Raw genomic sequence first — 21630 nt, 5'->3', positions numbered from 1 at the left:
GGGTGCTTGCATAACTAGCCTTGCAACTCTTCATTGGTCTCGAGTATTCGATGATCTTCACTTCATTGAGAGAGGCACCGTAGAGAACTTCTCCTGGTGTCCTGGCTAGTTCTGGTTGCTCCCGCTGACTCATGCGGATTTGGCAGAGGCCTGGCTGTTCCTGCTGGATTGAGCCACTGCTGCTGATTACTGTCAGGTATCCTGACACTACTGAACTGGACTGTTGGTATCCTGACAACGGAGGTTAGAATCACCCACCAAGGAACTCATTCTAAACAGGTCCACATCCCCCTGTCCTACTTACCATCCTTTCTCCCCTACCTTTGGCTGGTGGGCTAGAAGGGGGAATGGTCAAAGCGTTTGAAAGCCTTTATTAAAAGTAGGTTTTAAAACATCTAAGCCTACAGAGGGCCCAAATGTGGACTCACAGAACTTGGGGGAAAACAGAGTATCATGAGCAAAAATAATTGGACAACTTGGATAAAATATGCAATTTCTTTTAAGGACATAAAATAGCAAAGATTAGTCACTGAGAAATGTTAGCTTAATGACCTTGGATCTAAGAAATGCATCATACTATTTAAAACCTTACAAAAGGAAAAGATGTCATAGCTTTGCTGGTGAAGTCAGCTAAAGATGTGTGTAAGAATGAAAACAAACTCAAAAAATAAACAACCTTCTTCAAGATGATAGTGTTTCCCAGTGCGCTTTATAAGACCAGCTACAGGAAGGCTGTTCTCTCTTAGCTCCCAGTCCATATGTGTTGTATAAAGAAACCAGTGGCTCACCTGCAAGTACATTCATGAAAATTGCAGAGCTTTTGCGACTCTCCAATCCATAAAGTGTTACATACACATAGGCACCAAATAAATGTATTAAAAATAGTCGCAGGTGCTGTTTTTCTCCTGTTTTGAATTTTTTATTTAAAATTACCTCATACAATTCATTCTCATCACGATCTTTGCCCTCTTCCAACTCCTCCAGAATTTTACTCAACCCCCTACGCACCCAACTGTGTGTGTGTTGTGTCTCAAAAAAAAAAAAAAAAAAAAAAAAAACCAAAAAACCAAAAACCCAAGAACTAAAACAATCAAACAACAAAAATACAAACAAACAAAAGACGAATGAGACAAAAAAAGAAAAAGAAAAAAGAAAGGCAAAAAATAAAAGTTCAAGAAAAGTGGAGCTCATTTTGTGTTGGTCAGTGACTACTGGACACAGGCCAGATCTAATAGCACTCCGTTGGAGAAAATGTATTTTCCTTTGCCAGTGGGTAGATAGCTTTTTGGTAAGGGGTGCGACCCCTTGTCTGCTTTGCTCCTCTCAAACTAATGCTTTTTGAAGTTTAAAAATGTTATTTTAAGTCATTAGGATGCATTCCAGGCTAAACATATGATAAACTATTGATGATACAATGGCAGGTTAATGTCAACAGAGTTTTCTTTTTAAAAAGAATTTTATTACTTGCTTGCTTGATATGTATATGTATGTGTGGCTGTGTGAGGACACATGTACTACGTACGTGCATGTAGGTGTTCACACAGGTCAGAGGGTGTTGGAAATCCTGTAACTGGAGTTACAGGAGGTTGTAGCTGTGTAGTGTGGGAGAGCTGGGAAACAACCCAGAATCCTCTGCAAGTCGAGTGAGTGTTCTTTACCACTCTCCAGCCCTAAAGACTTTTCTGGAAAGACAATCTATATGTTTTCTTTTCGTGCAAATGCTGAGCGATGACTCAGTGAGTGGAGTGTTTGCCGTGCAAGTCTGAGGGCCTAAGTGCGGACCCTGAGCACCCACTTAAGATTAAGAGCAGAGATGTGGAGGTGTGACTATGAATGTAGCTCCCGTGCCTGGGGTCGGGTGGAGACAGGAGGCTTCCTAGACCTCAATAGATGGACAGTAACAGAACTGGTGAGTCCTAGGTTGAAAGAAGAGGCCAGTTCAAAGAAAGAAGATGGAGGGTTGGAACTTTAATTTTTTTAAGTCTATTTTTACCGATGGTTCTTAAACATTTTAACCTCCCTCTTAGCTCACCACCCAACCAGACTAGTGGAAAAGAAAGGCTATGGGGGAAGAAGACCTGTTTAGAAATGGTTCTTTAGAGCAATTCCCATCTGTGTTTTCTGAAAAATGAAAGTTCTGTTCACAGGTCAGCAGCGATAGTTCAATCCACTCGCAACCACTTTATAGACAGATATAGCAACAGTGTAGTTCGGTAGAGATGAGATAGCAAACACAAATCAACAGCAGTAGCACTACCTAGCAGAGACAGTCAGGCCTCAGCCTCAGCGTGAGTCAACAGAGGGACCAGGGCCGACTGGAAGCCCAGAAAAAGTTCTCAGCTGTGCCTCTCTCAGAGAAACAAAGATCAACGAAGAAGCAAGACCAGCAAACACAGCACAGCTAGCTCTATATGCAAGACAAGTTCAGTCTCTGTCACTGTCCGTCCAGTCCTTTTTATATCCCTCCAAACATCATGTGTCCTCCACAGGTCTTGCCTCAGCATGTGCGTCTATCTCAGCTGACATCACTCTGCCAATCAGCCTGAGTCCGAGGAAGTGACAAGAAACTGTAACATGCCAGCAAAAAGTTTTTTTGGTGCGTTTCTTTTTATGGAGTCCCGACAAAGAGCTCAATTACACAGCGTAAGGTAGACTAATCCATTGTGTTGTTAGGAAAGACTCCTTTATCACTCGTCCTTTCACCTGTTTGCTTTAGCAGAACATCCTCTCTCCTTCCGGCGTCTACTTCAGCGAAACGTTCCCTCACCAATCTGCCCTAGTCTTTCACCTGTGTTCGCTTCAATGAAACGTTACTTCTCGAATTTGTCTTATCAAAACACCACCCAACACAACTGACTTTCCAAAGAATCCCTAAGTTTCCACTTCAGAGGGCGAGAGAGAACCTGCTGTTGATCGGTGGCATCCACACATCCGTGCACACCCACACACCCTCAGCCTTGCTGTTGCAAAGCCTTGGTAGCCCGCAGAGTTGTGAGTGAATTATTCTCCAAAGGAGAGAGATTCAGTTGTATTTACTCATCTTACCCATGCCTATTTCAGCCCATCCCACACCCCACAACCTTTCAAAGCCCATGGTTTTGTGGTAACACTGGAAAAAACTACTCATTTTCCTGAAGACAAGACAGCTAAAGTAACTCTTGTTGCCTGCCATCTTTCCATTCTATACTTTGAGTGGGTTTAAACATTCAGTGTCTCCTAGTTCCCAACAAAGGCACAGCATTACCTAAATTCTGAGAACAAGTCTTTGTTTTGGAAATCCATTCAGTTCCTGAAGAGCGCTTTCTGACAGACAATAGCTACGGACCATGCTTATGGTTCCAGCAGCTCTTCAGATCCCACCATCAACATCCTAATGTGTTGCTCTGCCAAGTTCTTAATCATAGGCCAACTCCCCATGTCCCCTTGTCAGACCAGTTCCTCATCCATTACATAGGCTGGCAGTTGTCAAAAGCAAAGGGGAATAAAGAAAAACAAGGCACAATTTCAGATATATTTAAAGAGATACTTAAAGATAATACCTCAAGTAAGTATCATGGGCCAGGCATGGTGGCACTTGCCTTTAATCCTAGCACTCAGAAGGCAGAGGCAGGCAGGTCTCTATGAATTTGGGGCAAGCCTGGTCTACAGAGTGAGCTCCAGAATAGCCAGAATATAGAGAAATCCTGTCTTAAACAAACAAATAAAATGTTATAAAGATATTGAAAGTAAAAGGATGCTAAACATACCAAGAATATTAAAAAAAAACAATGGAGACTTCTGTGCCAATGCTTTATGAGTAATAGGATCAATTATAAATGGAATGATTCATCAAGAAAACAAAACAATCATAATTCTAAGTGTGCCAACATCAAAACATAAATGGAAGAGTTGGAGTGGAATTTAATGGGAAAGCAAATGTTTATGAAGTGTGAGGCTGTAGGTAGGTTCCATCCCAGCCCTAGGGGAAAGCTGTGCATGTGTGTGTGTGTGTGTGTGTGTGTGTGTGTGTGTGTTGTATATACTATGTATGATGTATAAAACTATGTCATACAAGGTTTTATTTTTGTTCAAATATTTTGAGAAGTCAGCAAAAATGATTGTGTTTAAATAATTACCAAAGAAATATCCTTGGAAATATTCAGATTTCCTATCAAAAGACTAAACAAATCTATTTACTTCACAAATTGGTTTTTCTGTTTACTTCTATGTTTTTCAAAGCTATAAATATACAAATTCATCAACTAATTCCAAGACTTATTAATAAGTACAATGGACATTTTTAGCCAATTCTTTTCATATTTGCCTCATGTTCTAAATAGCATGCTTCTATTTCTGTTGACCTTCCTTTTAGAAAATAATTTCCTACTTATTTCCTTAACGGAAAAATGAAGATTTAGCCCTTTGTTTCCTTGCCATCAATCTAGATACAAGTCACATCTCCTATTGCCTCGGTTTCTTCAAACAGTCCCTTATTTAAAACGTACTCTGGGATCTTGTCACCGTTACTGTGTATGAGAGCCACAACACACACGACTGATGTGACATTCAGCCATGTGTCAACTGAGGTTTTCACTTTTGCTACATAGCTTTTCTCCTAGAATTCAATGGGTTTTTTTTCTTTATATAGTTCTTAAAATGAAATTTCCAATAACCACACTGTTATTCCAAATTCCTGCCACTGTCTCGGCTATCTCTCAAGGAGCTCACCCAGAGCCTCTGACGTGCTAGTGTAAACTGTCACCCTCTGCCACAGCCCATCTGTCATCTTGGAAGAGCCGTCCACTTTCTTCTGCCCTGGGCCACCTGCTCCCTGTACTCTGTCTTCCGGAGCCTGAGCTTGCCCCCTCCTTTTAATGGAACACAGCCTGCTGAAATCCCTCAGAAAGGTTACATGAGATGTAGCATGCAATAAAACTATCCTTATGACCTCTCAAACAAAATTCATATTGGGGGGAACATGGCTCAGAACTTTAAGTTAAATCTCTCCCAGCTCCCACATGGTTGGAGAGCACTGAGTGATTGCTGTAACCATTTGATTGCTGACCTCTACACATGTACCATGATACATGCAGAACATGTGCCGTGTGTGTGTGTGTGTGTGTGTGTGTGTGTGTGCGCGCGTGCACTGAAAAAGTCATGGTGGGCTTTAGAAGAGAATTCTGTTCCCTCTTTTTAAAAAATCTTGTAATGCTGCCTCCAAGAAGCATTAAGGCTTCCAGTTCCTGGTGCTCTGTGGGTAACCCCTTTGTTTCCCTGAATGTATGAAGCAGAATGATGGAAAAACACAGCCTATATTTGAGGGTCCTGAGCCTCCTGAAGGCCATCAGCTCCTTAGAACCCTGCAACGACTAGCAGAAAAATATGCATCATGCTGAGAACTAGGGTGTATTATATTAATGAAGACCTGTGACTGTCTCCCTGATCCTCATATACCAAACATCCATCAACTAAGCATTCATTTCCTGTTTTAAAAAAAACTAAAACTTTCTTCTCTTAAAAAGTTGAATAAATTGTTTGGAGTGTGTTCATGCAACAACTGTCACATTTACGAGCTCACAGCAGTATCCTGCACACTTACCAGAAAATAAAGTCGGCAGTGGGCCAGCAACAGCCATGTCTACACAGCTGCCAGGGAAGTTCGCAGATGTCCCACACTTAAATGTAAACAGACCACCAGCGATCAGCTAGCATGTGGGAAGAGCTTGCCTCTCAGAAAAGAAACCACCACAGAAAGAGGAAAATAATCTCAGAGGAAAGACAGATCAGGGAATGGAGCAAGCGTTTTAGAAATGTTAATAGTGTTGGAGAACCAAGAACTTTCAAATACACGATTTCACGGTCACTGTGCAAAGTAGCAAGTATTCCCATCAGAATACAGGAAACTGCATCTACACTGAGTTTGCTCTGTGCGGAATTGTGTGCTAGCCAGTAATGGTGTTGGAGTTCAGCTTTGATATTCCTTCTCCCTGGTGCTCTTCTCAGTGAACCGCAGCTGCACATCAACTACCCACACAGCGTAGGGTAACACAGAACCACAGGAAAACTATCCCACACATACACCCATAAAGATCATAACTGAATCATCAGCACTCACTTCTATCCTGCACTACTCTCTGAGCCTAGGAATGCTTCCTTGGTAAACTGTGTTGGTTTGAGAAATGTCCCTCATAATCTCGGACACTGAACACTTGGTTCCCAGTTGGTGCTGTTGTTTGGGGTGGGGCGGTTTAGGAGGTGTGACCATGCTGAAGAAAGCACCACCGGGGTCAGGCTTGGAAAGCAGAAAGCTATCCCCACTGCAGTGCAGTCTCTCCTTCATGTTTGCAGTCCGAGATGTGAGTACTGAACTTCCTGTCCCTTCCACCACGCCTGCTACCTGTCACTAGTGCTCCACCATGAGCGCTAGTGCTCCACCATGAGCGCTAGTGCTTCACCCCATCCTCATGGTCTTATACCACTGGAACCACAAGCCAAACAAACTCTCCTCCCTAGTTGTCTTTGGTCATGGTGTTTTATCACAGCGACAGAAAGTAACAAAGTAACCTTCAGTCTGGTGAATAGTCGTAAAAGGGAGAATTAAGTGTGTGTGCTATACATACTTGTTGGCATAGTTGTGTGTGTGCACGCATGTGTGCACATGTGTGTGTGAAGGCCAGAAATAAACAGACATCTCTCTCATTTGTTCTCCTTATCTTTTGGGTCATGGTCCCTTAACTGAATGGCTAGGAGGGCGGGTCAGTGAAACCTAGGGATGTGTCTGCCTCTGATTTCCCCACCCCCAACTTGTACATGAGTGATAGGGAATCCAAATTCTGCTCTTAACACTTGCACAGCAAGTAACTTTACTGAGAGCCTTTTCCCAATAGAAAGAATTTTAAGTTATATATCAGGGAACCTATCACAGAAAGAACAGAGGGATAGTGATACAGCCCAAAAAGACTACTTTTTTTTTTCTGAGACAAGTTTTCTCTGTGTACCCTAGCTGTCTTGGAACTCAAGCCTACATTTATAATCTAATAGAGTCTCTCTCTCTCTCTCTCTCTCTCTCTCTCTCTCTCTCTTTCTCTCTCTCTCTCTTCTTCCTGCCCCTCTCTACTGCAAATATTTAAACAATGATTGCTGAGACAAAGATGATGAGTGTTATAAATTTAAGAAGTGTTTGCTAAATAAATGTAATAAACAAAGGGAATCAGAACTTAAATTACAGACAATAATATATATTCAAAGCCAGTTCAAACACGGTGATAAACTGACAGGTAATACTTTTGTGTTGCGTATTTCTGTTTTATAATCATTTGAGCTAAATAACAACTTTGCAGAACACTTAAAACCCATGGGGCATATTCACATCATATTTTACTTTCATGGTGTAAATTATAATGTAATCCTTAGTCCAAGTCTACTCAACATATACCAAGCCAATTTGAAATGATCAATTTCCCCATATAAAGTTTTAGTGAAAATACGGTTAAACATTTTATAAACTGGCATCAAATTCTAAGCTTTGTGCTTGATTTATTACTCAAAAACTGTTCTCTGTAGCCACAGTGATCTTAGCAACAAGTAGCAGACAAGAATTTTGCCATTAAACTTGGATCATATCAGCACCACACAAATAGTGGGCCCTGTGAACAGATAAATTGTCCCACAAACTAATTCAGGCAGAATACTTTAGGAAGTCTGCACTTAGTGATGTGGACACAATTTCTCAGAAGGGCTTTTCTGGTTTTTTTCCTATAAAATTCATTAAAGACTCTTATCATTAAACATTTTTATTTCTTATAGTATCTTCATCCAACAACCCCCCAACGTGATATTTAAAATAGCCTACAAGATCTCACTATTATACATGGAATTTCCAGTCAGCATTGTGCATCATTAGATGCACTGAACACATAAGGGAATGAGTGTCTGATTTAAGTGGTTTCTAGCAGTACTGTCCTGGATGTGCTCTGATGTCCAGTGACTCCTCGATCCTAGGAGAAGGTCCTAAACTGCTTCAGGGGGATCACATTCATGAAAAGAAGGCCATCATCAGGAGAGACCAGATGCTGAGGCTACATCAGGTTAGAGCAAGAGTCAGTCACCACGGTGATGTCTAAAGGGGACCCGCTTCATAGTCTCTCCTCCCTTTTCACTGGGAAACTAATTCATAGAAAGTAACATTTCACTTTAATTCAAAGACAAACTTGTCCACCTTCCCTCCCTGCCTCAGAAAACTAACTTGTAAATGGGGAGACTAGTTCCGTCTCAGCTTCTCTGAAGAGTTTATATTTGGCATACTAAGGATATTTCCAACACCATTCCTTAAATTCCTCCAGAGACCTCTCCCATTTCCAGCAGCACTTGCCCGAGACTTCAATGAGGCCCTTTTTCTTCTCATGCTTCAATATTCTAAGTTACTTGAAAATTGTGATTTAAAAAATAGGTGCATAAAGTCCTTCTTTTAAAAAAGGCCTCACATACTGTATTCTATTCACTTACTTATCTGAAATCCATATTTAATTATAAAAACACTCTGCCATTATCTCATACTATTCCTTTAAAAAATTCAGAAATATGTTTGGTATTGATCTGTGTTTACCTTCAAGTCTTTCTGTATGTCACAAGTATAATCTGTTCATGGAGACTACGGGAGGCTAGGGCTTAGTGTGGTGGCAGAGCTCCTGACTAACATTGCAAGACACTGAAATCAATCCTCAATATAACAAGGGAGGGGAGAGAGGGGAGGACGGGAGAAAGCAACAGTGGGTTAGTTCCATGCACCAAACACTCTCTGAGTTGTATCATGACAAGTCTGAAAAGTGTGATTCCACAGCAGCTCACCATTTGTTAGCTGTGTGCTAGTGAACATGCCAACCATTTATTTCAAGCCCTAATGTTTCCATCCAGAGATTAGAGACAATGGCAATCACCTCCATAGAGTTCCTGTAGAGTTTAAACTAGCTGATGGCCATAGTCAAAGCTGGGGAGCCAAGGCTGGTGCTCGGAGTTAGCTGCTTGTATGCCACAGAGAATGAAACAAAGCTAAGGACCAGCACTGTTACAGGAGGAAGTAGTTGCCTACAATTTCTGGCAAAGATCTAAAGAATCAAATTAGTATTCTCTCGGGAATCTTCAGCCTTCGGGCTACCTCCATGTGGGGAGAAGGTGTGGAGGACTATGAGGGAGGACCTCTGAGCATACTGGCCCCAACACAAAGCTAAAGTTGTAGGCGGAGCCGACTAGACTTCAGGAACGAAGCATTTGACTCCCTCTGGCACTTACCCATGATGCCACAGGGCTTACTTTGGAAATATGTACTGTTACATAAACGGCTAATGCTCCAAACATATATACATCTAACACTGAGAGATGGATATTATCTGTTGTATGTTGGCAGACAGACCAGAAAGCAACCTGAGTTGACGACAAATCACTTTAGGCTTTAAAAGACAGAGAATCTGGGTTTAAGTGTTGGCTTTATCACTTTCTTTTTGGTATAAACCTAGGCAAGGTAAATAGCTTTTTATATCTAATTATCCCCTTGTACAAATGTGGATAATATTAATACCTATTTCATAAAATTATTGGGAAGATTAAATATACAAATCACTTAGGATAAATACTGGCCACATTAACTATCAGTTGTCTAATTCATAAAACAGAGACAAGATTTAAACCTACACAAGTTGCTAGATGAACTTAGTACACTTTACCTATAAAATATTCAACACATGATGAGTCAATAGTTGGCATTTTCATTAAAATGTAGATGGATACCAAAAACAATTTTTAAACCTGAGAATAATATTTCATAATGGAATCTTTCATCTCACTGTAGTGTTGAGTGTGTTTACTGGGAACCATGAGGAACTGGCACTCGTAGTCATTTGCAGTGTGTAAAACACATGGGAATGAATCCATCGCCTAGACCTCAAGCCGGAGTTATAAATTAGACATTTTTAAAACACTGTGATGTTGAACTAATGCTCCTTTAAATAATCATTCAGTAAAAAAGTAAATACAATAGTATATAGATCGATAATCAAAAGGACAACTTATAATTGTACTTACAGAGAAAACAAAACTTTTATACAATTAAAAAATATCTTCATAAGGACCTTACTGTAATGACTTTTAAAAGAACAAAATAGGGGCTGGGGAGATGGCTCAGCCAGTAAAATGCTTGCTATGAAATCATGAAGACCTGAATTTGGTCCCACAAATCCATGTAAAAAGCTAAGTATGCTGGTGTGATCTATCACCCCAGCAGTGGGGAGGGAGGGACCAAAAGACCCCTGGGGTTCGATGGCCATCCCACCAAAGTAGCCAATAAGCCCCAGATCCCAGTGAAGAGATCCTGTTTCAGAAAAACAAGGCTCATATGTGTTCTCAACCTTCTTAATGCTGCAACCCTTTAATACAGTTCCTCATGTTGTGAGTCCCAAAAGTATTTCAAAGCTACTTCAAAACTGTAATTTTGCTGCTGTTATAAATCATAATATGATTTATGATATGATACCGGATATGCAGGATATCTGATATGCAACCTCAATGGGGTCATACTCCACAGGTTGTGAACCACTACCTGAAGTTGTTCTGTGGCCTCCATGCACATGCACATGCACATGCGTGCACACACACCCACATACGGTGGGTGGAGGGGGGTTAAAAACGGTGCTATACAAATTAAAATATAAAATTAACTAATTGGAACCAACAAACAGAACTTTTATTTAGTCCATTGGTTAACAGGGTCAGCTGTCGAGAAACAAAGGCAACAACTGGGTCGACAAGGGTTAGCCACAGGAAATCACTGATGAGGTAAATAAAATCACTGTCTAGATAGTTGGGCTTGTGAAGAATACTAGATAAATCATCTTTCAACATGAGAAATGACTCTTATATTGAAAAAAGAAAAAAATAACAGCCCATGAATGATAATCGACTTTGAGTTACATCTCCCTTAGCTACAGATATTCAAACTGGAATCTTTTCAAGCCTTAATTTTTACCCTAAAATTAACTGGGCTGAGGGGGGCCACTTTAGTCTTTCCACCTAAAAGATGCTAAGGATGAGAAATGCAAAGGTTTCAACAAAATGATGCTTTACTGGGGTTTTTTTTTTTTTTTTTTTTTTTTTTTTTTGATGTTTGCCTAGCAGGAAACAAAGACTTAAGGTTTCTATGGAGAAGTGACACATGTGCCAGTCTCTGTCCCAAAAGAATGTGAACTCAAGTTTAAAACAACACTGTGGGGCTGGAGAGATGGCTCAGCGGTTAAGAGCACTAGCTGCTCTTTCAGAAGTCCTGAGTTCAATTCCCAGCACCCACATGGTGGCTCACAACCATCTGTAACTAGTCTCATGGGGTCAGATGTCCTCTTCTGGTGTACAGATAGATGTACATGCAGACAACACATCCACATACATAAAATTTAAAAATCTTAAAAACAAACAAATAAACAAAAACTACCTATAAATAGGTATATATATATATACCTATAGGAATATCTATCTACCCAGAGATATCTAGATAGATAGATAGATAGATAGATAGATCTAATCAGTTACTAGGAATATCTATCTACCCAGAGATAGATAGATAGATAGATAGATAGATAGATAGATAGATATTATCTATCTAGATAACATTATCTAGAAATATGAGAACCACATATTGATTTTAAATTCTCTAGAACATGCAATACAGAGCAAAAAAATATAATATTGCTCAATTAACTCAATATTCAAAATACTTTCAACACAGTCAATATAATCATTATTGCTGAACTGTTTTATTTTTTTCATGTAAAATCTCTGAAACCCAGGGTATATTTTACATTTGCAACACACTTGAGTTTGAACAAGCCTAGTCGAAATGTTCCATGGTCACATGTGGCATGTAGGTATCTGTGCTGATTTGTTTTGTCAACTTGACACAAACTGTGTTCTGAGAACCCGGACTCTCAGGTGAGGAACTGCCCCCATCAGACTGGCCTGTGGGCATGTTGATTAATGTGGGGGCCCAAGCCAACTGTGGGCAGTGCCACCTTGGTCAGGTAGCCCTGAGAAATAAGAAAGGTAGCTGACTGAACAAGAGCCTGAAGCAAGCCAAGAAGCCGCATTCTTCCATGGTCCCTGCCTCTGTTCCTGCTTGAATTCATGCCCTGACTTCCCTCAATGATGGACTTGAACCAGAAACATAAGACAAATGAACCCTTTCCTCCACAATTTCCTCTTGGCAATGGTATTCATCATAGCATTAGAAAAAAAACAACACAATATTATAAAAGACAGCTAAGTCTAGAGGCCACGTTCCCAGGAATCAGAGACATTTGTGTGTGTGTGTGTGTGTGTGTGTGTGTGTGTGTACAATCCAGTAACAAAAAATCTAATTATATTACTATTAATAGAAGAATATGACTATACTGAACTCAATTCAAGCCTCAACAATAATTTTATAACATTTAATTAGAAATTCCTAAGCAGACAAATTCTTTCAAGTGTATTATAAGCACATTTTACTATCAGTAGAGCATTTTCTTCTATAATTACTTTTAAATTATTTTTTTGTTTGCTTACTTTTTTGTTTACTGAGATGGGATTTTTCTGTGTGGCTCAGGCTGGCCTTAAGCTTGCGGCACTGTACCAGGTTTAAAATTATATTCTTCAACAGAAAGCAAATCAAAATACTATTACATTTCTTTTTAAAATGAGATAAATTATAGCTTTCTCTCTGGAATGAATAAACTTTATGTACATCAAATCTATATTCATCAAACATGTTAATATTCCCATATTCAATTGGTGCTCACAAATAAATTTTTTGTCCCATATTTGGTGAAAGACTATATCAAATACTTCATAAAAAGTTAAACTATATTTATTATTTTTAAAATTGTTGTTCCCCCAGGAGTAATGAGGTCACTTAATGTATATTAAGAAGGATCTGATAACCAACAGTAATGAAAGTTTTGGGGAAGACTTACTTTGTCTGCTAGGAGCTCGCGGATCTTGCTTGCTTGAACTCGGAATTTCATGAGCTGAGCCTCCAGAGCTACACAGCGCTCTTTCCAATCGATTGGTCCTTCTGGCTCAGAAAGCTCCTCCATAGTTGTTCTGGGGGAGGTGGGAGGGGGAGTGGGAGAGAGGTCAATACATACATTAGCCTTGACGATGATTCAAGAAATGAGACAATGTACTGAATGCCATCTCTACACAAGTCTAAGATTCTGAGATCAAGACAGCACTAGCTAGATTTGAAGAATTAAATGACAGATGAGAAGTCAAGGCCGGAAGCCACACTGGGGTGCTTAATTTTCTGTCTCGGTTTACCCATGCTGAAGGACAGAGGGTGCTAACAATCACAAGCTTTGAGGACCAGCTGTGAGGCGCAAATGAGCCAGCGTTGCTTTCATAGAACTTTGACCTTCGATAGCACAACCCAGACGCAGACTATTGTGTATTAACAGGTAAGTCTTTAAAATAGCCACTCAATAATTCACACTCACTCTCGGATTTGCAGACATACCACAATGTGTTGATAATATGACAAAATAACCTATGGAAATACCACACCTGCACTAGAATTACGGTTTAGATTTGCACTAGAGTGATGACTTGATACCATTTTGGGTTCATCTGGGTCCAAGCTAAGTCTCTCAGGCCAGAAAGCCTCTTGCTTATCTAACCAGGGAAGTTATTAGAGATCTGACAAATACATTTTCATCTCAGGGAGAAAGAGGAAACGGATAAAGATGGAAATTAGAATCATCTGCATTTAGTAAATCTGGACATGTTTTGATTTGATTTTTGTTTTGTATTTTTTCAAGACAGAGTTTCTTTGTGTAGCCTTAGCTGTCCTGGAACTCACTCTCTGGACAAAGCTGGCCTCAAACTCAAACATCCACTTGCCTCTGCCTCCTGAGTGCTGGGATTAAAGGCATGCACCACCACTGAACTGCCTGGCAACTCGGTGTTTTCTATAATATCAACTGTCCTTTTGAAGAAAATTAATTCCAGGGGAAAGCTTCACCGGATGGAGGAAGATCTAGACCAGGGAGGCTGTCCTGCAAGTCTAAAGGACTACTGATTTCAGCAGCCTGGATGCTTCTAGCTCTGGGATTCATAAAAGTAATTCTGAACGTTTATTAATGGTTTGGGGACTGATTGTATTTCTAAGTGACCTTTGCCATGAATTCATGAAATATGCATTAGGAATGGATTTCCCAAAGGAACCAAGCCCCCAGTCTAAGAGAACACATGATGACAAATACTCTGAATTCCCTAGTATTGACTGTAACATATCCTGTTCCCTAAACATATGCCAAATCGTAAAAACTGCATTGCAAGCTCCCTTGGAAATCCTAGCAGGAGACAGGCCGAGGCAGATTATAATAATCTCCGAGGAAGATTATGGTATACTCAAGGCCCTCCTGGGCTCCTCTGTAAGTTCCGGGTTCCAGGCCAGACAAGACTACATAATTAGCAAAAGAAAACCAAGCTAACAAACAAAAATCCTTCAAGTTACCAAAGACTAGCTTGACAATTTTTTTAAGCACAAAAATAAATGATTTGTGCTTGAGATAGCTTTCACTTAAATAATGAAATTATCATTCCATAATTTAGAAACAAACAAATACAAATGAATTGTTCTACAAAGGCAGCAATTTTTGTTAAAATCACCTGTAACCACGGTAAACTTTTAGACACCTCCGCATCCTGGCCACAGACTACAGAAACATGAAGAGCTGGAGAAAATTCTCCAGCTTTTATAAAATCCCACCCCTGTGGATTTCTATTCTGAGTTTTTTTTTAAATATTAGCTTTGTGAACGACATTTTCATTTACCATATTCACATTTACTATTAATGTTTCATCTTGGTATCGCAAATTTGTACATTCTATTGTGACTTCATCTTTCCATTAGCTTTATAGAGGATCAGGGGGAAAAACACAGATGAAATATTAAACAATAAAAAGCTGTAAGAAAAGAGACACTCTTAATTCTTAAACCATTCAAACGACTATGCAGAAAAGTATGGAGACTGTTCTATCTCACGCAACATAATCTACTTCACGCTGGGTAAGTTTTCCTCTATGGTTAGAATAACTTGCTTATGTCCCAGTGTAAAGAGTTTGTCTTGATTTGCTGAGATCTGAACCCTCTTGAGGGTAGACCAGTTCTTTGCCAATAACTTACATTCTTGACCTATAGTTTAAAAAATAGCATCACTGGGCGGTGGTGGCGCACGCCTTTAATCCCAGCACTTGGGAGGCAGAGGCAGGCGGATTTCTGAGTTCGAGGCCAGCCTGGTCTACAGAGTGAGTTCCAGGACAGCCAGGGCTACACAGAGAAACCCTGTCTTTAAAAAACCAAAAAAAAAAAAATAGCATCAACAGAATATAAATACTTTTCAACAAATGAAAAAAACAAAACAAAACAAGGCAACGTGTCATATGATTAGAATAAAGGACAAAATGTACATGATCATTTCAACAACACAGAAAAAGAGTTTGATAAAATCCAAAATCCCTTCATAAGCATTCAACACTCTTGCAATAGAAAGCGAAGTCTTCCCCTTGGTAAGGGAATCTCCAAAAGCCCATAGCTCACAGCGTATACACTCAACAGAGACTGAAAGCTTCCTCCTGAAACTCAACAAAAGACAAAGGTGCCTGTCCTCACTACTTCTGCCCTCCGTTATATGAGAGATGTAGCCAAGGCAAGAGTAAAATAGAATGTTTCAGTTAAGTGGTGGTGGTGCCTTTAAGAGCAGCAGATCCCTGGGTTCCAAGACAGTCAGGGCTACACACAGACAAACCTGTCTGGACCAGGTAAGGAAAACAAACAAACAAACAAACAAACAGTTTCTAGATTTAGATTTTTAAAAGGAAGTAAAACTATTTTCAGAGGATGTGCGTAGATGCAGGTCACGTACTTAGAAAATTCTAAGAAAAACACATATACAGACACAACCTATTAGAACTACTGAGTAATGTTTCAGAGAACATCAATATGCAAAAATCAAGTTCTATACTCTAGCAAAGAAAAAACCCCCAAATTAATAGAATATTCCATTTATGCTAGCATGACAATGAATAAGACACTTGGGAATGAACTCAATGAAACAAGGGCAAGATTTGTACTTTGAAAACTACATGTCATCAAGGGACAATATCGGGTCTAAAGAAATAAAGAAATGGAGTGTTTATGGATACCACTCTGCAGATGACAAGACTTGGAAATGGTTGAGCAATGCAATAACTGTGAATATTCCAACTGATTTGGGGGAAGGGGTTGGTAAGTTATCCTAAAATTCACCTAGAAATTTAAGGGACCAAAACAAGCTTGAAGGGCTTAAAGAGTCACATACTCAAACTTCAAAACTTGATACAAAGCTACAGTACTCAAGATAGTTAAGAGAGACAGTAGCAGAATAAGGTTGAGCCAGAAATACAACCTTGTGATTACAATCAATTTGTTTCTGAAAGAGTACCAAGACCATTGAACAGGAAAGACAATAGTTTTTTCAACATATGATGTAGAACACTGGATATCCAGTTGCAGAAGAAAGGCTTGACCCTCCTCCGTTTCCCTTCAGAAAAGAGCAGGCCTCTCAGAGACATCAATGGAACATGGCTTAACAAGTTACAATAAGACTGGGTACATACTCTCGTGTAAAGGCTGGACAAGGCAACCCAGTAGGAGATCCTAAGAGCTGCTGAAAGAGACAGAGACACCCTCCTGCTCCCACTGTTAGGAGTTCTGCAAGACCAAACTACACAACTGTAACATATATGCAGAGGACCTAGCTCAGACCCATGCAGGCTCCCTGGTTGTTAGTTCAGTTTCTGTGAGCCTCTAAAAGCCCTGCTTGGTTGATTCTGTGGGCTATGTTCTTGTGGTGTTCTTGACCCCTCTGTCTCCTATAAACCTTCTGACCCCTCTTCTCTGGGGTTCTCCGAGTTTGGCCTAATGGTTCTCTGCATCTGCTCCCATGCTATGTTGTTGTTGTTGTTTTGTTTTTGTTCTTGTTTGTTTTAAAGAGGGTCGTGCAAGGAGTTTGGAAAAGCCATTGAGCGCTCAGAGCTCAGCGAGCCTTTCTTGAGACTGGAAGATGACACTGTTACAAGTAGTGAAGACGATGGAGGCGTGGCTTGTTACGTTCAAGAAGGAAGTTTGAGAGTACAGTAGGCATAACATTATTGTGCATCGTGTAAAAGTTACACGTGTACAAAGTATCCTTGTATTTCTCAAGTGCTCATTTCTGTGCCCCCCATATCTGGCTGCAGTCCTTACTCTAAGTATCTCTTGCCTCAAGGTTGTGTAAGCATTGCTTCCCATTTGTTCCCTGATTGGTCAATGGAAAGGATGATCAGCCAATGACTGAGCAGGGGAGAGAATAGGGCTGGACTTCTTCCCAGCGAGGGTAGGAGGGAAGGCAAGAGAGAAAGTGGGATTTGCCATGGGGAGACATCATGAGAAAACACCTAGAGCCCAGAGAGCCAGCTTCGTACCAAAATGCAAGTATCACTGGGATTTTGACTGGGAGGAGCCAGATTAGTTTAGAGGATTCAACCAGAAAAACCCTGCTCAGTCGGTGTGCCCTTACAGCTTGTCATATAAATATAATGGTCCAGTCTCAAGTATTTGGGAGCTAGCTGGGTGAAGAGGAAAATTGCAACAAACATTTATGAATTGCCACTAACAGAGTTAGTTTTAAACCTTAAAAACTTTATTGGGGTCATTCAATACTTTGGATTAAGAATCTGGGCAGCTGGGGTTAAAGAATCAGCGGTGATAGAAGGGACCAGAACCACTGAAGTTAAACCTTCGCTTCACTTGGACATTCAATGCTGGTTAGCTGGAGCTGAGATTTTACCAGTGATTAAGAGACCGCATTACTGAGGTAAATTTTCCTGGGAGTATTTCCTCAGGGTCAGCACACAGAAGCTGTGGTCCAGAGAAGGCCAAGGCTGCATCTCATGCTGGCAGACACACTTGGTAATGTATAAAGGGTCACCCAGATAGAACTTGTTTTGAAAGCATGAAGGGATCAAGCAGCTGAGCCCTGGCACTGTGAGAGGACAGGAGAGGTCACTGTTGAAGGTGCAGCCTCGGTTGCAGTAGAAGCACCAAGCTTCAAGTGATCATGGAGACAAGTTGGGTGAGGCTTGGCACCATGCGCTTGTTACAGCGGAATATTGGAGATAGCGGTACGAAGGGGCAACCACCAGGGAACAGCAGAAACTATGGAGTGAAATGGCCTCATGTGCCACAGAGGCAGGCAGAGCTGCTGACGCCCCCTGGAGCCCAGAGGATGGTGAGTGCCACACACTGAGCATTACACTGGTGACTTTGGTTTTGTGTGAACTGAATGTGACTGTGCTCTAGTTCTTCCCTCTTGGAGTAAAAAAGTATGTAACATTTTTTTTTTTTTTACATATACCCACAGTTAAAAGACTTTGAATTTTTTTGAGTGACTGAATATTTTAAAGAGACTTTGGAATTTTAAGTGTTGAAATTTTTTAAAGACTATGGGATCTTTAGAAGTTGGAATGTTTTATAATTGTTATTTTAATATTAGCATGACGTCTTGGGAACAACAAGAGAGGAACGGTTGTGGTTTAATAGTGGTGTGTTTTGTGTCCATTCGACAAGGTGTTAATTATTTTGGTCCTTGGGTTTTGTCAAGTTGACACAAGCTAGAGTCATCGGGAAGAGGAACTTCGACTGAGAAAACTGTCCCCATCCAGATGCCTGGAGGCAAGTCTGTAGGGCATTGTCTTTATTAATGGTTGACGTAGGCAAGAGAGGAAAGGTTAGGGTTTTATAATGATGTGTTTTTGTGTTGGAGTGACAAAAAAACAAAAAACAAAAAAGAAGTGTGTGCCCAGCCCACAGGGAGTGGTGCCACCTCTGGACAGTTCCTGGACTGTACAAGAAAGCAGGCTGAGCATGGGATGCGAAGGCCAGGAAGCAGCTTTCCTCCATGTTCTCTGCTTTAGTTCCTGCCCCACGGCTTCCTGCCCTACTTGAGTTCCTGTCCTGACTTATCTTCACAGATGAGCCATACACTGTAAGCTAGAATAAACCCTTTCCTCCCCAAGTTGTTTTTAGTCACAGTAACTGTCACAGCGATAGAAAACTAACTAGTACAAATACATACATGCATATACACACGCACACGCACATACACACACATGATGTTTCAAGTTATTCTATGGTTCAGAACTCCAGGTAACATAGTGTATGAAATGTCCACAACAGACAAATCTGAAGACAGAAAACAGGTCAATGGTTGCCAAGGAGATGAGAAGGCAATTGTGACTAACTACGAACAGGCCTAGAGCAGTGGTTCTCGGCCTTCCTAAAGCTTTGCCCCTTTAATGTAATTCCTCCTGTTGTGGTGACTCCCAACCGTAAAATTGTTTCTGTTGCTACTTATAATTACATTTTTTGCTACTGTTATGAATCGTAATCTGTGTTTTCTGATTGTCTTAGGTGAACCCTGTGAAAGGGTCATTCCACCCCAAAGGGGTCTCGACTCACAAGTTGAGAAGCACTGGCCTACAGTTTCTTAGTGGGGATGAAGAAAACTATTCTATTATTCTAGAACCGGATAGTGGTGACTGCACAAATATGCCCCAGTCCCCTAAGCTATACAATGTCAAAGGTTGAATTTATGGTTTGTGAATTGTATCTCAATTAAAAAGAACATACACAAACAAAGAATGGGTATATACTAAGACCACATTTACAGATGTAACCATTTATTATTAGTTATTATCCCTGCCAGGAATCTCACCAATAACTCACCAATAACAATACAGAGAACTGTAACCTCGACTATGAAAAGTACAGTACATATCTCTTACCTAGAACTTGGCTAGGTAAAGATACCCAGGTAATGATACAAGAAAATTCAAAGATAAATATATCTATTTGTCATTAGTTGTGGTAATTATACATTTATATGGTGTTGTAGAAAAGCGTTAAGATTACCAAACATGCATTTGACATCTTTGGTGCCCAATAATTAAGTCATAATAAAAGAAATTCAAGACTTCAGTTTGGTTTTGTGATGTCTCCAGGTCTAGACATGAGATTTCCTGGGTAACTCTGCAATTCTGTAACTAAGGAGAAGGAAGCTGTAACTCAGCAGAGCGCCACCTTGGCTGGTAACGAATGTGAATTCTCAAGTTTCCTTGTCGCTAGTGACTTAACTGTATGGCTCTGGGGGCCATAATCCATTTCTAAAAATGCCCTGTCTGTTTTGAACTCTAAGGGGATCTACCTGCTCTGCGGGGGGCAGACAAAAGCTGAGGTTTTCTAAAGACCTTCAGTGACTTTGGAAATATTTACTGGCACAAAATAAACTGTTTATAGTTGTGGAGTGAACGCTCTTTTCTCTGAATCGCTGACTTCCTGTTTCTTTTCCAAATCCTAAAAGGAGGTTGGGGGGGGGGGAGGTTTAAAAAGACGAAAGTCCGTGGGAGAGAGGGAGGGAGGAAGAAAGAAAGGGAAGGAGGGAGGAAGGAAGGATACTACCTAGGCTCACACTCATGAAAATTGGATAAACGCCTAAACCCCATATATTCTCTAGAACAGTTTGGGCTGTGGGTTATGTCCCCCCCCCCCCCAGCCCCCAATGCAGAAAAGATGTCTTTCTTAACTAGACTACAGCATGCCTTGTTTAAAGAACCTTACCACCACCTAGCCCTGCTTGGGCCACGCCAGCCCTTCGGTGGCACTGCCCCAGAGCAGCCTATTCCTCCACACTTCTCCTGGACACACACTCAGAAGCCAATGACCCGCAGGTAGCCCGGCCAGAGGAGAGTTTCCGCAAGGCAGAATGCCTCAACTCCTCCTCCCGGGAGCGGCTTCATTTCGGGGTATGTCACCTTAGGGCGCTCTGGCGTCGGGCGGTCGGGCAAGCGGAGGTGTTAAAGATGAAATGCTGGAGAACTGTGGTCCCGGGTCCCCTGGCAGCAAAGCTCTTCAGAAGCGCAGGCCAAACTGTAGCATCGCCGATGGAACCAAAGGCGCGCGGGGACGCGGGGCTGCCCCGCAGCTCCCCTGCCCGACGACCCCCGGCCGTGCCACAAGCCCGGACCCCGCTTTTCTAACAGAACGTCACAGGAGCCCAGGGTACGTAGAGCAGTGCCCAGACGGCTCGTGCGGGCGACCCGGGACCCGGGCCGAGCAGGGGCTCGCGGCGTCCTGCGCTGCATCCTTGTCCCATTCCGCCGGCCCCGCCGCCCCCTTCCTCGCCGGAGACCCGGGACAGCGTGGTCCCCGGGATCAGGGACCCGGGAGGCTCGGTCCCCGAGGCCGCTGGCCCCGCGCTCTGCCCACCTGCCTACCTCTGCGGCGGTGCCCGATGTCCCGGCTCGCCTGCCACCCTCCACCGGCTTTCCAGGCTCTCAGCCCGCGCCGGCCGCACTTGGAGCCCAGAGAGACCAGGACAGCGCCGCCTCCTGCGGGATTGGCGGCTGGAATAGCTAATCGGAAGGCGCAGCCGACCACCTGGCGTCATTGGAGGAGGTGTTTATAACTTTGGCTCCTCCCGGTGCCCCTCGGAGTTAGGAGCTCTGACCCAAGAGGTGTTCCCACTGCCTTCCCCACACCTAGACTATAAGGCC

At 41.7% G+C, this 21630-nt stretch overlaps 1 protein-coding gene across 4 annotated transcripts in view; it reads right to left on the bottom strand.

Moving 5' to 3' along the window:
* Plekhh2 (pleckstrin homology, MyTH4 and FERM domain containing H2) overlaps positions 1-21630 on the bottom strand; it is a 95799-nt gene extending 74169 nt beyond the window's left edge. The window contains exons 1-2 of one of the 4 annotated variants that reach the window (XM_034514443.2): positions 21352-21630; positions 12972-13101 (exon numbers count right to left, since the gene is read on the bottom strand). In XM_034514443.2, coding sequence (XP_034370334.2) covers positions 12972-13101; positions 21352-21524 — 303 coding nt within the window. In that variant the 5' untranslated portion in view covers positions 21525-21630. Of the gene's footprint in view, positions 1-12971; positions 13102-20889 lie in introns of all 4 variants that reach the window. The other 3 variants (XM_076942391.1, XM_076942390.1, XM_076942392.1) reach the window with 3 other exon arrangements.

This window comes from Arvicanthis niloticus, chromosome 11, assembly GCF_011762505.2.
Source record: "Arvicanthis niloticus isolate mArvNil1 chromosome 11, mArvNil1.pat.X, whole genome shotgun sequence".
NCBI classification, from domain to species: domain Eukaryota; kingdom Metazoa; phylum Chordata; class Mammalia; order Rodentia; family Muridae; genus Arvicanthis; species Arvicanthis niloticus.
This window is presented reverse-complemented; position numbering and strand designations above follow the sequence as displayed.